We start from the raw sequence: 17,573 nt of genomic DNA, 5'->3' as shown, positions 1-17,573 counted from the left end.
AAAGAAATCTTAAATATCCTTATTTTTTATTTCTATTTTGTCTTGAATCTTGAAATTTGAATGTTGCTATTGTTGTCATGGTAACGAGAAATGCCTCCACGCTCCAATTCTACAGGAGTACAGGGCGCATGCGTCCGGCGATCCTTGTTTGCACCGGCCAGGAAGTAGTGCTAGGAAAAGTTTTCCGCCTTCTTTGTTTTCATTGTGGCCCTGAATTTCTGCACATACCTAGTTATTTTATTTTCAAACCACAATGAGACGAACAAGAGCGTCAAGAAATAAAACTGAGGGTGCACAAGAAAATGAAGACGTCCAGTCAAAAACAGGTTGGTGTCTTGTCTCCCGCTTGAAGGTTAGCTTAGCAGTGTAGCTATTTGGCTACTGTAAATACATCACATGTGGACATGTCTGGGCAGAGGAGAGCAGGGAAATAGGTGTTTTTTTATGTGTGTATTTATTACTGTTATTTTTAAGCAAAAGTGACTGTTTTATTAATTTTATTGATTTTAGGACACAACTGGGTCGCATCAATACAGGCTATGACCTGTGTTAGTTAATGTTGTTAATCACAGTCATTGGTGTTGATGCACGAAAGAGCTGTAATGCAGTCTAATATAACAGCCCTACTATAAACGCTGAAGTTCATGATAGTGAGGTGGTGATTGAAGTGTTTGGACATTTTGCGAGCTGTAGTAAGGGGTACCTTTAAAACAGTCTAACATTTGTAGCTTGTCTAAACTTATGTGCAACATTTGTAAAGTGGTTTAAAAACCAATATGTTAATTATTTTCCTAATATGATGGATACATGAACAGTTGTTTTAAGCAACTAAAAGAAACTCAGTCTGTCAAATGACAACTGTATAATTTCTGGCTTTCACAGCTGATGTCAGACAATATTAGTTTGGTAATATATTAGTGCTTTTAATAACGTAATCTTGGATAGGAAACGTTGATGGATCCTTCTGAATACATACATATTTATTAACCAAATTTTTATTATATGATTTAAATTATTTAATTATTTAATTCAAGTATTTTTGATTTATGCAGCAATCTCTTTCTCTTTAAACTGTCAAAATTGTCACTAGAGAGGTCTAGAGTTACCAAAACTTAAAGTTCTCTTTTAAAACGAAGGTATTCAAATGATTACAGCAATAATAAAGTATGAACAACCTTACTCTCTCTTTGCATGGGCAGTGTGGCAGTGGCAAGGAGATAAAAGACAATGGGAACCCTACTCGCCTTCAGACTGTGCCTTGTTGGACTCAGCTGTGTCTTCAGGACAAACTTCTGTCACTCTGACTCTGGGCGCTGGGACAGCTTATGAAGTGGACCTGAAGAAGATGGTCCAGATTAATCCTGTCACAAAGTACAAGAGGAAGATTCGCTCTCAGACAGTAAAACCAGGTATGTGTGTGTTATGTGTCATGCCAATTACAGTTTTCTTTTTTTAGCGTTTAGTGTTTTCTCTTTTAATGTCTATTATTTAGCCTTAAAGTGATAATTTTGTCATGTTGGGTTCAAAAGAAAGGCTTAATCTAATACTAATTAGTAGTATTCATAGTAAATGTATCTTTTTTCCTTCCTTCAGAAAGTGCAAATGATGCTGGTGACTCAACTGCTCAGAATGAGATTCCAGTCAAAGTTGAAGAAGAAGAGGAGGAGACAAAAGAGCAACCTGCACCAAAGAGGAAGAGAGGGCAGAGCAAAAAGGAGAGTCAGACAAAAGCAGAGGAAATCCCCAAAAACAAAATAAAAAGTGAAGGTAATGTTGATCTAATATTCATAAATGTTTTCATAATGCCATTAGAAAATGAAATGGGATTTTAAAGTTGTCATGTAACTGGTGTCCTTCAAAGCACAGTCAGTATGCCCCCATCATTAAGAGGTGTATTTATGTTTCTGGGTAAAGGACATGTTGTTGCCTGTGATTCAGTTGACTTAATGATGGTATGTCTGTGCTCTTTGGTTGTTGAACAGAGGTTGTGAAGACTGTGGTCATGAAAGGAAAAGCCCCAGTGGACACTGAATGCAAAGCCAAACTCGGAAAGGTAACGTATGTTCTCTATTTCCACACAAGAAATGAAACCTGAGCATGTGGTTCGACACCTGTTTGAAGAGCTTTAGAAACATTGCTCCCGTTTACAGTTTCAGTTCCTTTTTGAGCACTAACATTTCTTTCAAAAGCCTAATCTGAAATCTATCAAAAAGGTAATTTGATTAAGATTCAGGTACTTCAATCAACATATCAACTTAGAAGTATACAAAATGTATGTTTGCACAAGTCAAGCAAACTATCAGCAGATTGGCAATAGATACTAAAACTACCATAGCAGTTATTCATTTAATCCAGCAAAAATTTAGGATGTAAAATGCTCAGGTTTGAGTTGGACTCTTGTAAGTTTCATAGATAATTCATAATAATAATCAAGAATAAAAATAATCAATAATGAAAATTGTTAGTTCCAGCCGTACACACAATAATATTCTCTGCTTATTTCCCCCATGTGCTTATAGAGCCCTTTTCACTTTTAATTGCAATTTCCTTGTTTGTTTTAAATTTGAAATTGAATGACATTTTTATGTAGTGCAGCATTTCAGGTGCAGTACAGTAACATAAAATATGACCTTTGACATGAAAAATATACAATTGTTCACATTATCATGCTGCTGTATTTAAGTTTTAAGTCCTCTTGACAAGATGCACATATGGTGCAGTTACCTTCCTAAGTAACTGTTGACTTTATCTTTCAGGCTCACGTTTACAATGAAGGAAATGATGTTTACGATGTGATGCTAAATCAGGTAAAATGTTTCAGACTATTTTTTATAAGTATATATTCTGGAAATATTGGTATGGATGTTTTACCTGCCTTATTTCCTCATAGTGAATAATGCTGCTCTTATATTTTTTCTTAAATGAAAAAAAAAACAAATTGAATGAATTTTATTAACCGTATTTTTATTTTACATTTCAATTTTGTATGAATGTGAATAAATTTTCCGGCTTTGGTTAAATATTTTCTGTCCTGTTTTGTAGACAAACCTTCAGTTCAACAACAACAAATACTACCTGATCCAGTTGTTGGAAGATGACAGCTCCAAGGCTTACAATGTGTGGATGAGATGGGGCAGAGGTGAGTTTATGTGCCCCACAAGTCTGCAGTTTGTGATATCTTTTCTAAAACTAACTGTTTATTTTTTAAGTGGGAAAAGTGGGTCAGAGCAGTCTGACAGCCTGTGGTGGAGACCTGCTGAAAGCTAAAGATCTCTTCAAGAAAAAGTGAGACTACACAATGAAAGAAATATATCCGGATGTCTAATTTTGATGTGCAAAATTCTAAAGCTTGATTATTTTTCCACAGGTTCCTCGACAAGACCAAGAATGAGTGGGAAGATCGAGTGAGTTTTGAGAAAGTACCAGGAAAATATGACATGGTGTTCATGGATTACAGCACCAATGAAAAGGCAAGGAACAACATCTCCTCTATATCATTACGTGTATTTAAGGAATTGGCCACTATGAAGAAAAAGGAACCTAACTTAAATTAAAGGTGAGGTCTAAGATAATGAACATATATATACTTTACTGTTCTAGGAGGAGAGCCAGGACACAGTGGATGCTGCACCCCAAAAAAAGACCTCCAAGCTGGATTTGAAGATCCAGTCGCTCCTGGAGCTGATCTGTGACCTCAAAGCTATGGAGGAGTGTGTGCTGGAAATGAAGTTCGACACACGCAAAGCTCCTCTTGGTAATCACAACAGAAATGTTTCCCATTATACCCTTTTAGTTTATACTTATAACATTCACAGAATTTTGTTTTATATAAGGCAACTAAAGCTTTCATGTGACCAAAAGATGCTCTCACAAAGTCTTTCAATCCATTATTGTTCAACCTGTCTATCTGAACTAGTTCAGCTGATGACACTTGTTATTGTTGTGCCTTATATTTAAAATCATATATTTCCCTTTTAACCCGCAGGCAAGCTGACCTCGGATCAGATCCGTGCAGGCTACACGGCGTTAAAGAAAATCGAGGACTGTTTGAAGAAGAAGGGCAGCAATCGGGAGCTGCTGGAAGCATGCAACCAGTTCTACACCCGCATCCCACACGACTTTGGGTAAGGGGATATTTGGCTGAACAGTTAAAGAAAAGCACTTACATTGTTGCAATATTAACAGGCAAGAATTTCAATTTTGCTTTAACTTAAAGTTGTTCTTCTCCAGGCTGAAAACTCCGCCAATCATTCGCACAGAAGATGAGCTAAAGGAGAAAATTACACTGTTGGAGGTAAAGAGTCGTCCATTAATTGATTACTTTAATAATGTCTTCAATTAAATCATTTGTCCTCACAATAATATCTACATATTTCATTATGTCTGATGTCTTTTTTCAGGCTCTGAGTGATATTCAGATAGCAGTTAAAATGGTTCAGTCCAGTAACGACGGTGATGAGCATCCTCTGGACAGACAGTACCACTCCCTCAAGTGCCAGCTGCAGCCTCTGGACTCCAGCTGCAATGAGTTTAAGGTTTGTGATTGGCTACTTATAATGAGAAGGTTTATCAGCCGGGCCTAATGCAGTGCTGCTCAAGATCCATACGATGCATTTATTATCTAACCGAGTCACAGAAATTGTATTGCTGTGGTAAAATCAGAGAAGCCAGGGTTGTTTTTAAAAACACTCTGTTTGCTCTTTGCTCATTAGCATTCCCAAACCAAGTTAAAAGCTTATTTATTACTCTTTGGTCATTAATACTTGGAGGTTTCTTGCATACTGACATATCTTTGTATCTCTAATGTCAGTGGTAAATCAAACATCAATATTTTCTTGTAGAGCTGCAGTTCTGTATCAATCCACTTTAGATACATTAAAGCAGCTGTAATAGACCTGAATGCACTGCAGCAACAAGACGGGAACTTCTGTAGCTGCAAACATTTTACAAAGGATTATTATTTTCTTATTGGCTGTATTGATCTTTGACATTTGAGCTGCAGTAACCTGATGACTGTTTGTGTATCCGGTGTTGTTTCGTTGTAAAACGTTTCTCGTTTCTGTTTTAAGGTGATAGAAAAATATCTCCATTCCACTCATGCACCCACCCACTCAGACTACACCATGAATGTCCTCGAAATGTTCTCAGTGGACAGAGACAGCGAGAATAACAACTTCCTCTCACAGCTACACAACAGGTAATTCGTGAATACTATATCCTACAAAGTGCTGTGCTTCTTTGAAATGAGGTAAATAATGATATGGTATATACTCTTCACATAATCCACCGCGTGTCTGTGTCTGTCGACCAGGACTCTGCTGTGGCATGGTTCCCGCCTGTCTAACTGGGTCGGCATCCTCAGTCAGGGGCTCCGAGTGGCCCCACCTGAAGCTCCTGTCACTGGTTACATGGTAGGATGGATAAGCAGAGAAACACTGTGTCTTTGATTATTGCTTTGTGTTTGTCTCAAAATTATTTAATTAAATGAGGCGGGTTCTGAGAACTGTTAAAGATCTCTACATGTAAATCTTTATCTGCTTCACATTTTGGAATGAAAATATAAACTATGACTTCAATATTTTTGTACTACAGTCACATTAACATCCCTGTTTCTTTTCTGTGTAGTTTGGGAAAGGTATCTATTTTGCTGACATGTCATCAAAGAGTGCCAACTACTGCTTTGCCAATCACAACAACCACACTGGACTGCTGCTTCTGTGTGAGGTGAGCTCTTTTTTTTTGTCACTACTTTTAGTGGGCACATTAAAGTTTGTCTCACCTGAGGTGGATGTTAAATGCCTGATAGATGGTGCGTCTTGGCATCCCATCCTACACAAAGACCAGGTGCATGTCCAGAGATTCAATGAAGGGAAAAAGTGTGGTGTCTGTTTGACAGAAAGTGGAATTGTTCCAATCCCTTTAAAGCCTTTAGATTCAGCTATTAACATTTGCTTACCCTTAAATATCTTTCATAATCTCAGATGAGACCTTTGGATGAATATACACCGATCAGCCATAACATTACGACCACCTGCCTAATATTGTGCAGGACCCCCTTTTGCCGCCAAATCACCCCTGAGTCGTCGAGGCGTGGACTCCACTAGACCTCTGAAGGTGTGCTGAGGTATCTGGCACCAAGACTTTAGTAAGTTGCGAGGTTTAGCCTCCGTGGCTCGAACCTGTTTGTCCAGCACATCCCACAGATGCTCGATTGGATTGAGAAGAAAACACCTTGAACTCGTCGTGTTCCTCAAACCAACCCTGAACCATGTTTGCAGTGTGGCAGGGCGCATTATGCTGCTGAAAGAGGCCACTGCCATTAGGGAATACCGTTTCCATGAACGGATGTACTTGGTCTGCAACAATATTTAAGCATGTCAAAGTAACATCCACATGAATGGCAGGATGCAAGGTTTCCCAAAGCATCACACTGCCTCCCCCAGCTCGCCTTCTTCCCATAGTGCATCCTGGTGCCATGATTTCCCCAGGGAAGCGACGCACACGCACCCGGCCATCCACATGATGCAAAAGAAATATCATTAGACCCGGCCGCCTTCTTCCATTGCTCCGTGGTCCAGTTCTGATGCTCATGTGCCCATTGTAGGCGCTTTTGGCAGTGGACTAGAGTCAGCATGGACACCGGTTTATTTAGCTGTTTATTTTGACGGTTAATTTTCCAGAACCTTTTGTCTAACTCATGTACTGTATTTAATTTGAGCATTATCCATCCGTGGCACTCAATTTGTGTTTTTAGTAGGTCAAAAATTGGGGGGAAAAATGTACAAAGTGACGAGAAGTGGCTAAAACTAGATTCATTTAGAGAGTAGACTCAGACTTGCAGGTTGTTACCTCTATGTCTAATAATACTAGGCTGTTAAATTAACTTGGAGTGTAAAAAATAGTTTTAGTGCTTTCCAAGTTAGCAAGAGAAGCTTTGGGACTTATTCTGTAAGGATGAATTGCACCAGTAGTTGGTGCTATGAGGTTGTTTATCCACAACTCTTTTAACATTCAAACCCACATTATTTTAACATCACATTATTTCTTGGTCCCAGATGTGGTGCTGAGCTGTTTCAATGTCTCTGCTTTGTGTCTGTGTGGTCGCAGGTCGCTCTGGGTGACTGTAACGAGCTGCTGGATGCCGACTATGAAGCCAATAATCTGCCTGCTGGAAAACACAGCACCAAGGGCCTTGGACAGACCGGACCTGACCCCAAAAACTCCGTCACACTGTTAGTCTCATTACACTCACACGTTTCATACAGGCCTAACATTGATTTAACTCTGCTCCCTGTTACGCAACAAAAATCATTACATTATCTGAGAGTAAGTGTTTACATCAGGAGGGAAAAGTTTGCTTAGTTGATAAGCACAGAGAAAAATAACAAATATCTGATACGTCCTCCTCTGCTTATTGTCAAACATTTTAATCACTAACTCCCTATGTTTTTGTGTTTGTAAAGGGTACAGAGTAAGGTATATTCGTCCGATACATTTACCTCAGAAACCCCAATATCCTTATAGTGCTTGACTATATTCCCTAATCTGTTTATTTAATCTGTGTAGACCTTTTTTGTTCAGGGCGATTTTAATGGTTGTTCTCCCAAAAGAGTCAATCAGAGTGAAAGCACTCAAATGAAAGTCCAAATACTAAATGCCGACCTCAATTTGCTCTTTAGTGACTCATGCATTAATGGACTGACATTTCCTTGCTCTCATTTGTTCTCTGCCCGCTCTGCTGCTCTGCTGCCTCTTCTCTGTGCTTTTCACAATCTGAAAAATACTGTTTCATTACGTAACAGCCATCTGAGTGGGAAACACACCACTGATTTCAACGAGTGATGTCCTTCAAATCAAAATCTAGATAGATGATGCTCGATGTTTGCTCTGATGGGTTTCAGCCAGAGCTGCCACGATTGGTCGATTGATCCATCACAACAGTTTGCTTTCAGGCAAAAATGACAAATGGCTCTGAGTGCTCAGATGTGAGATGGTAATAAACCAACCTCAGATCCCATCGGCTGTAGTCTGATGGCGACATAGCCTCTGGGGACAGCGGTGAACATGCCCGGCGTGTAGCCAGCAGTTAGCGATAAACGACTTCCAGTCAAGACTTCCTTTTTTCCGCGTGCTGCATTATTTACAGAAAAAAGATTTCTTGTGATTGACTTTAATTAACGGGTCTTACCTTTGCCGAAATTTCAACATCATGATGAAGATTAGTAAGAAGTCAAAATGAAGCTTTGTCCGGTCTGTCCTCAGGAGGAGAAGAAAACTACTTTTAAAATGCTCGTTTGTTGAACGGAGGTCGGATCGATGATTTCTGACGCATTCGAGGAAGTTGGGAAATTTTAAAGCTGAACGGCTTTCATGACACAACGTAGAGGGAATTTATCTCAAGTAGAATTTTTGATCTGGAGCAGATTGTTAGCTGTTAGCATGCAGATGTTTGGATCCTGAATGTCAGTGCGGCGCCTGCTTTTTCTCTCCACACGGACTGTTTTTCTTGCATACGCCGCAGCCTGCTGATACGTGATTGGTCAATACTACTCGGACTACAAGCGTAGTACAAATGGAAACCCGAACACTTGCCTTCCCTAAAATCCACAACACATTACACAATTCTACATCCTTGGTCACATAGCAGAAAGTCATTAGTCAAAGCATCTTCAACCTGATGCATCTTCTAACACCTTTAAGCTAAAAGATTTGAAGAGATTAGCTCCAGACCCAACTCCTCCTCCAGCAGATACGACGCCGCAGGAGCAGCACATCCAAAACTCCTTTTCCCCATTTCAAGAGGCACTTAAGGGACATACAGCAAAAAGAAGTCTTGCAAATGGGTCACAGAGAAAGACTGTAGCTTCCAGCATATTTCAGATGAATAAAATGACATAAGAGAGAAGCAGCACTTACTGTGCTGAAAGCACCTTTAAATAAATGCAACTTTTCATTTGTTTTCTCCCCTCTCTCTCTCTTTCTCAGGGATGGTGTGACGGTGCCGATGGGGCCGGGGGTGAAGACAAAAGTGGCTAGAAACAACGCTTACTCCCTCCTCTACAACGAGTTCATCGTTTATAACGCAGCGCAGACTCGCATGAGGTACCTGCTGCGGATCAAGTTCAACTACTCTTCACTGTGGTGAGGCTGTCTGAAACGTGGAGAGTTTGGAGCTTCTGCTCTCCACAAAGCAGTCAGTCGCTCTTCATGTAAATGTTCACTTTGGGATGGATAATAGAAATGCTTACTTTCTCAGCGATAAGTTGATCAACAGAAAATGATTGGCAACTATTTTAATGATCAATTAATAAGCAAAAAAGCTGAAAATGAGCTGTTTGCAGCTTCTCAAATGAGAGGACTTTGTACCTGATATCTTAAAGCTGTTGGTTGAATTCTTCCACTACTTTCTGGCATTTTATGGACAAAACGATGAATAGATTATTGGAAATGAAAATCATCTTAAGTGGGGTTTGTCAAATCCAAAGGTGATACAACTGTTAAAACAAATGTACGTTTCCAATTCAAGTAACGACAACACCAGCAAATCTGCTTCCACCCTCTTTTTAACGGTTGGTTTCTGCTCATGATATGTCATTGAACTTTGATCTTTATGTGTCAGAAACTGATGTCGGGCCCTGTCAATGATTTCTAAATATTGCTTGGTTTATAGAGCGAGAGTACAGGTATACTCTTCTGCTGCTGGAGCTTTGGTGTGGCTGAAAGTTAAGGAAGGATCCACGTGATAGAGAACATTTTGCACTACTTTTTGTCCATGTTTCTATGTGTCCTTATTAGTGTATTCTCCACTGTATTGCATGATTAATACGAACATGTTCACTGTATTTTGGTTCCTGCTTTGGGGCTGTATGAAACACAACTGGCCTTGTGGATGGATTGGGTTGCTGTGTCTTTAATGATCTGGAAGTTCTGAATGCAGATTTGAGCATTTATACTGATTAGTTACCAAAATATCATTAAATGTGTCTTATTCATATAAAAAAAAGAAAAAGAATGCCTTGTATTGTTTTTATACTTGTTGCGTCAAATATTTAACAGGCAATGAAAAACAACAAACAGAACAATTTGGAATGTAAATATTTGTTCATGTTAAACAAAATTCAGACAAAAAATACTGAATCATTGGTTCATTGTAACAAACAACAGGGTGCAGTTATGGTATATACATTAAAATGAAAATAAAAGACACCATTAAGGGTACAACTTGGAGTGTATGTGTGTTTGTTTTGTGTGGACAGTTTCACCTCCTCCCCAGCAGGCAGAGGAAGATGAGGACTATGTCCAGGTAGATTTTGAGAGCAGCGTTGATGTATTCCTCAGGATCAAGACCGTAGCTCGACGTCCCCATCAGCAGCTGAACGTCGATCATCAGGAACTGAGGCAGACAGGAAGTGGAGAGAGAGGAGCAATTTTATTTAGCAGACGCTTTTGTCCAAAGCGACGTACATCTCAAAGTTAACACGAGCAACGATCAAGACAGGAGGGAACAACGTCAGTAAGTCCCAACAAACCGCTTCAAGTGCGGTGGGACACAGGTGACAACAGGCAGAGCATCATCATCAACAGCATTAATATCATTAAGTGCGGAGGTGTTCATGAAAGAGCTGAGTCTTTTTTCTTAAAGGTGAAAGGGACTCTGCGGACCGAATGGAGTTTGGTATCTCATTCCACCACCGGGGGACTACAGAGGAGAAGAGTCTAGCTAACGACTTAGAGCCCTGTTGTGATGGGAGGACCACGCGCCTTTCATTGGCAGAGCGTAGTGGGCGGGAGGGAGTGTAAACCTGGATGAGAGCGCTCAGGTAGGCAGGAGCCATTTTTGTTTTGTAAGCGAGCAACAGGGTTTTGAATTTGATGCGAGCGGCAGTAATGTAACATTGCCATGGTTCTTTGAGTTGTATGACTTTACAAAAGGTATCAAACTGCAGTTTTGAAATGTATTAAAAAGATCTTTAAAAAAGTCTTAACATAAATATGGTCAACAACTAATGTTCCTTTTTGCCTCACCAGTGAGTACAGCAGAGCCCCCAGACATCCGTAGGCGATATTAGCGATGTACGAGTAGTAGAAGGTGCAGAAGATCCCAAACATGATTATGTCCACAACCAGGATGAGCAGAACTCCACACCAAATGGTGAAATCATAACGAGTCTGCAGATAGCAAAGAAAGACATTGATTAATTTCAGTAATTAATTTTATTGTCCATAAATCGCAGCTCTTTTTAATTAAGCAATTTAACATGAGAGGGAGTTATGTCCTGAGTATGATCACGCCTGTGACTTGGTCGTAGGCACGAGGCCGCAGATAATCACAGCCGTGCTAATATTCAGTACAACATCACAGCCTCGAGTGTGATATTGCTTTTATACAACAATTATACAAGCGACAAGTGGAATTAAAAAGTAAGTCAACAACAGATTGTTTTTGCTCGACTAGTTCAACAACATAACTGAAACTGGACTGTTGTTGCCTAGCAACCCAAACATTCTGCACCCTGTATCTACAGGTTACCTACAGGTTTTCAATAAAGGACAGAAATATCAAGACAAAACATATTGAGCAAAATATAAGATTCATTTATAAAACTAAGTAAAAGGCATTGCATGAAAATGTATATTTTCTATTTTAAAGTATTTGTCAGTTGATGAAACAGCTGCAGAATACATTTCTGTTCAGCAACGTATAATTGAATCAGAACATAGTTTCAGATCTTGATTCCCATTCTGGCTGGGAATTTGCAACACGTCCCCTCATGAAGTCATCGGAGCTGTAACACCAAAACTGGTACAGGAGGTTACTTAACAGTCTGCACATGGCTCTGCTTATAATAAACACACAGCTTGATTGGTGAATACGGGAAGCATTTTGAAAGCAGCTCTTGGGCTCAGCCTGGTTTTCTGACCTGCATAGAGAATGCGATGATTGCAAGAGTAATGGCTATCGTTGTTCCCATGGTGATGACAACAGCAGTGGTGTCATGGAAGGAGGCCATGGTTCCAGCCACGTATGAGAAGCTTAGAGTCACCACACACTGTAGGAACAAACAGAATGTATTAAATATCATCATTATCACCAGAGAAAGTTTTTCCTCTGTTGTTTTATTCACTAATAATGTTTTTAAATGATGATGAAGTCTTTTACTGACCTTATCAAAAAAACTACACTAAGTTTAGACATGTTTACCTGAAACCCTGGTAGGTGTGCACTTCTAACCCCAGCATTGTTTCTGCCATAATATGTATTATGCACTTTACAGGAAGAGCCTGACCTAATCAAACAACCAACAGAACCTCTGTGGCTCACATTAACTCTCTGAGCGTGAGAACAAAACTCCAGGAGAAGTTGAGGTTTTCACAAGCATTGAAACCTGAACCAGGTTGCACACTGCAGGGCATGATAATGATAATGATAAGACATGAGCACCACTGAAAACAGGGTGAAATATTAGTAGAGTCTCTAGAATATGGAGTTTGCTATTTGCCATAAATGTACTTCTTTTCTGAATTTGTATCATGGACCATGCAGAAATTAGGATTTTTTAAGCATAATTGCAGGAGGTTGATTCATCCAATCATGGAGGCTATAATTGCCATCACTATTTACTCAGTCTGTGTTGCCGAATTGCTAACATAGAACATCACTCTGCAGGACACATACATACATATATACTGTATCCAGCTTTAGTAGGCCTTATACCGCACTTTTATGTTTGTTTTGTGTGGAGGTTCAATGTGGTCATTAACTGATATTTATACAAGTGACTTGCTGACATAAATGAAGTAGGTCTACATAATTGCAGCTATGAATATTTCTTTGTTACAAGTATCCGTCTCTTTAATGAGAAAGTGAGCCGTGGTGTAGTTTGCTAACTGTCGGAGTTATTGGTGATTTCACTGGTCTGGTTCTCAATCTCAGTAAATGTCAAGGAGAAGTGTAAATGTTGAGAGCAACCAAGCATTAATTAGAGAAATAAGGCAAGTTTAAATAACGAGAAGTGGTAAAATACTTCATTAAAGTCTCATAAACTGGAGTAGATTCTTTGCGACATGTAGCGGAAGCAGCAGCTTGACTGACTTCACCAAGAGATTTCACTTCTCCGTCCAAGATGTGAACGTGTGACCTCATGTGTTTCATATCCAGTATAAGTTTCCTCTAAAACTATGACTCTTAACGAAATGTTGTGTGTTTTTAATGTGGTAGTATTATTTATTGTTTCAAATGAATTCCCATGTTAGATATCTGGGTGTTTTATGCTTGTTTTTTGTAACCCACCAGTCCCACGATGTTCCAGGGGTGACGGCGACTGAAGGACTTGCAGCAGTTGAGGCTGACGGCGACCACGATGAAGATGATGAAGGAGCTGAGGTAGGCCCACATGTTGTTCTGCACCGCCTCTTTGACCACGCTGGAGAAGGTGAACACACACACAACGCTGAAGGTGAACAGCAGCATGAGAGTGAGGATGCCGAACACCTGCACAGGGAAAGACGAAGAACGGCAGTTATAACAGTGAGGAGTCTCATCACTAAAATCTTCTCCACTGTCAGAACTTGGGGCTGAAGTTAAAAACCCACTACATGTGTGGATAAATGTTTTTGAGGTTGACACGTTTATGGATAACAAAATGGGATTATCTGTGTCACAAAAATGCATCTCCTTCGTAACAGAGATTATAGGATCTACTCTGACCTAACTCTCAAGACTCCCATTGTGTTTTGGCTTGCTTTGCAGATTTAAAGATAATGGATTGACTCAGCTTATTTGAAAAAGTTGAAATTAATAGTTTATAATCAATATCCTCCAATTCCCTCCATCCTTATTCAGCCGTAACACCTCCACACCAACTAGAGTTTTTTAACAAATCACAAGTTAGTACTTATGTGAAAATAGCTCCGTTAAAGTGATGGATAAATTGAGGATACCAGCATGTGTTAGAAGTAGGAATGAGCAAACTGACTGAAAAACCTTCACAAAAAGATAAAGTACAGTCAGATAGGTACCAGAACATACAATACGATACGATGCGACACGATGCAATACGAATTATGATACAACAGTCAGTTCCGACCAAGTTATCTGATTGGACAAGATACATGCCGTAAGTGGCGATATGGAGTACAACATCACTGGGACTTTTAACTGACCGTGTATGTCTACACTGATCAAGCTGGTACCTCTGAATCACACAGCAGACTCTTATTTCACTGGTTGATGGTAAATTTATACGAACAGATAAATGTACAAGATAAAAACCGCTGACCTGTGGTAACCTGTAGACACAGACTGCAGGAGAATGTTTCGGTTGCTTGGCAACAAAAGTCCACTTTCAATTAAGTGGTGGAACTAGTTCAGTTGGTGGAACAAAAAATAATCTGTTGTTGATTGTTACTGTTTACTACTATTTGCCGCTTGTATAACTGCTGTATAAAAGAAATATCACACTCGAGGTTGTGAAGTTGTACTGAATATCATCACGGCTGTGATTATCTGCGGCCTCGTGCCTACGACCGAAACACAGGCGTGATGATTTTCAGTGCATCACTCCCTCTCATGTTATATTGCTTAATTAAAAACACCTGCAATGTTCGGACAAATAATGTATTATTGAAATTAATCAATGTCTTTCTTTGCTTTGCAGACTTGTTGTGATTTCACTGTTTGGTGTGGAGTTCTGCTCATCCTGGTTGTGGACAAAATCATTTTTGTGGCACTAGTGCCTACGACCGAATCACAGCCGTGATGTTATTCAGAACAACATCACTCCCTCTCATGTGATATTGCTTAAATATACTGGATAAATCCACCAGGGGATACAATATGGTATGGTATAGTACGATACAGTAGATAGTATAACCAATAGACTTTTTATTAGAAGTGGATGTTGCCTATCGGTTGAGAAAAGTGAAGCCAATAGGTAAGTTCCTTGACCCTGCAAGCAGGGGGTAATTCCCCTGGTTGCAAAGAGAAGTCAGAATGTATGGAAGTCTATTTGCTTGTTTTATTACCTTAATAAACATTTTCCAAATGAGTTTATGGTCTCAATTGCTTGTTCCAAGTCTTCTTCAATAGATAATGATGTTTGTTTTATAAAGCATCGTCCCAGTTAGAGTAAATTAGACAATAAAGCATTGTATGCTCCTGGGCTTGGCTACCTTGTGATTAACAAGTCGCTACCGCGGCAACCTACATTCTAGTCATCAACTTCATATTATCATCAACATCATTTACAGTGAGTCAGCAGTAGTGTTCATTAAAAACTGCCAGTAGCATGCACTTCAAAACTCTTCAGCTGCTGAAAACATTCGACATTGGATGATCCTCATTTTGCGTAACACTCTTGAGCTTCCTACTCATTATTTGCTCTGTGATCACTTCATAGGTTGCATATGTCAAGTATTTTTTTATGGGAATGAGATTTAGAAGCCTGGAAAGTAAAAGTATCCATTAACTTACAGAATTCCAGAAGCCAAAAGTTAAAACTCAGTCGTACAAACCTTTCTCACAAACGCTCTTCTCACTGTTGTGTCATCAAAAGAGGACGAGTCAATAATGGGAGTTTGGTCTGTCGGGGCCTCTTGGTTTATGTCCCCGAAAGACTGGTACCCAGAGGTTGGCTGGTAGGGGCATGATGTCTCAGCTTTGATTGGAGGGTACCCTGGGGCAGCAGAGTAAGGTGGAGGCTGCTGCTCTTGGTAGCTGTATGACGGTGGCGGTTGTGGTGGTAGAAAGGACGCATCATAAGCAGGAGCGTTATGTGTCTCTTTGGATGTGAGGCCGTCTGCGGTGTCTGACATTGTGGAGGAAACTGTGGGACAAAGACCAAGTTCAGTCATTGGAAAGAACAACTTTTGTACAAGCAAATCTGTTCCTGTTTTAGTTCCTGTTTTATTTGATTAAATATTTTGTATGGTCAGCTATCCATTTCAGTCAATGTATATGATACAGTATAGAGCTGAAGCGTCAGCGCAGTTACATTTCTACATGTATATATTGATTCAGTTGTCAAGGGTCAATCATTGATGAGAAAAGAAAGAAATGATTGTTTATTCTCCTGTTTGTCTCTCTTGTTGGTTTGATTTTGAAAAACACTGGTGCTTTCTCCGCATCTGCCCGTCAGCACGTACAGGGTCGCTTACATCAGATCTGACTTTTTGATCACAGTCAGAGCTGCTACCGACTTGTTTCCCAAGAACTTTAGGAAGTAAAGTAGAACTTGAGGGATGGGGCCACTTCTCTGAAACAGTGTGACAACATCCTGTGTAAACCAGTGTTGTGTCAAGTCATTAAGGTTCAGGATTCATGTGTTCTCTAACAGTCATAAAACCAGATTCCACATTTTAAAAAACACTTTAGAAGGTTTGATACCAACACAATTTTTACAGCAAATATTTTAACTTTATTAGTGGCAAAAGCACAGATCACTTTATTTATTTGCTTTGACATTTATTTTATCTACTGCCACAGTATACACTAGTGTACTGATATATGGTTCAGCTGATTTTATTGGCGGATATAGGCCTGATTTGAGCCCATCACATAAGAATCAGTATTGGTATATGCGACAATTTTTGCATAACGTATAATGACATATTTTTGCCAATGTATATAAGCAATAATAATAATAACTTTATTCATATAGCACCTTAAAAAAGGAGCCCTGATGGCAAAAGCACGATCTCCTTTCGATTTAAGCCTCGACTTTGGGAGAGCCCCACCAGAGGATCTGGGCTGGCTCATAAGGTGTCAACAATTCTGCTATACAGCTTAGAGTGTTGATTATTCTTTCATAGTTTTTCGTTTAAGAAATCAATCTTCTGAGTACCTTTGCGTGGTAATTTCGGTGCAAATCGGTGGAAACCCACATGCAAATGGCCTTTTTTTTCATACTAGCTCAAAAGGTCACTACATCTGCCACCATATCATTAATCTGTGAATTTATCCTCCTCTAAAATCTCTGGTAAAATATCCATTTTACAACAGGGACATGGGCAAGGTAGCAGCAACGATGAATCTGTTATACTCGTGTGTTCCTGTAAAACCATCAAAGTGTGACTGTGAGTCAGCAGAAAAAAAGAGCCCGAAATTGAAGCAGCTAAATTGATTTTATTATTTAGACCTGTGCTTTTCCCACTGTTTGTGTCTGAATGTAAAATAGGATCTCTAAATATGGTCATAGTTATACATATGTGAAACCAGACTGTAGTGAGCTTTAAAACACCTGTTCCAGCGCATAAAATGACAAGTAACAAGATAATTTATTGCTGATGAGACATAAAAGATACTGATGTGAGAATCTAAATTTATTTTGACAAAATTTGAAGGGTTATTATGTTGACAGGACAAGTAAATACAAAAGTCACCCGTGTAAACAGTAAGATATTTGTTAGTCTGTTAAAAGAGAATAAAGTGAAATAAAGTTCTGCTTACCTTCTCTGCTGGATTACAGCTGTGTCTGAGAACAACGACCACACGGTGATGTGTGAGGTCGAGACTTCTCAAATAGGGTCATATATTGTAACAACCTGTGGTGTAGAGTTTCACTTCCTGGCAGCAT

The 17,573-nt window shown here is 39.5% G+C and overlaps 2 protein-coding genes across 2 annotated transcripts; one reads left to right on the top strand and one right to left on the bottom strand.

Moving 5' to 3' along the window:
- Window positions 1-164: 164 nt before the first annotated feature.
- Window positions 165-10,213, top strand: parp2 (poly (ADP-ribose) polymerase 2). Its single transcript, XM_069684543.1, has 17 exons — window positions 165-326; window positions 1,200-1,409; window positions 1,594-1,767; window positions 1,983-2,053; window positions 2,757-2,807; window positions 3,043-3,139; window positions 3,210-3,285; window positions 3,368-3,470; window positions 3,601-3,754; window positions 3,986-4,124; window positions 4,231-4,294; window positions 4,401-4,535; window positions 5,070-5,197; window positions 5,312-5,411; window positions 5,626-5,724; window positions 7,108-7,232; window positions 8,986-10,213. The coding sequence occupies exons 1-17, from the start codon at window positions 254-256 to the stop codon at window positions 9,143-9,145; spliced, it is 1,959 nt and encodes a 652-aa protein (XP_069540644.1). The 5' UTR covers window positions 165-253; the 3' UTR covers window positions 9,146-10,213.
- LOC138611439 (protein lifeguard 1) lies at window positions 10,020-17,485 on the bottom strand. The gene is made up of 6 exons (XM_069684544.1): window positions 17,447-17,485; window positions 15,514-15,824; window positions 13,292-13,492; window positions 11,922-12,050; window positions 11,026-11,169; window positions 10,020-10,393 (listed from the first exon to the last, which is right to left on the bottom strand). The coding sequence occupies exons 2-6, from the start codon at window positions 15,811-15,813 to the stop codon at window positions 10,259-10,261; spliced, it is 909 nt and encodes a 302-aa protein (XP_069540645.1). The 5' UTR covers window positions 15,814-15,824; window positions 17,447-17,485; the 3' UTR covers window positions 10,020-10,258.
- Window positions 17,486-17,573: the final 88 nt, after the last annotated feature.

This window comes from Semicossyphus pulcher, unplaced genomic scaffold (genome assembly GCF_022749685.1).
Source record: "Semicossyphus pulcher isolate SPU_LCO1_2020_fin unplaced genomic scaffold, fSemPul1.0.p SCAF_7, whole genome shotgun sequence".
Classification (NCBI taxonomy): domain Eukaryota; kingdom Metazoa; phylum Chordata; class Actinopteri; order Labriformes; family Labridae; genus Semicossyphus; species Semicossyphus pulcher.
This window is presented reverse-complemented; position numbering and strand designations above follow the sequence as displayed.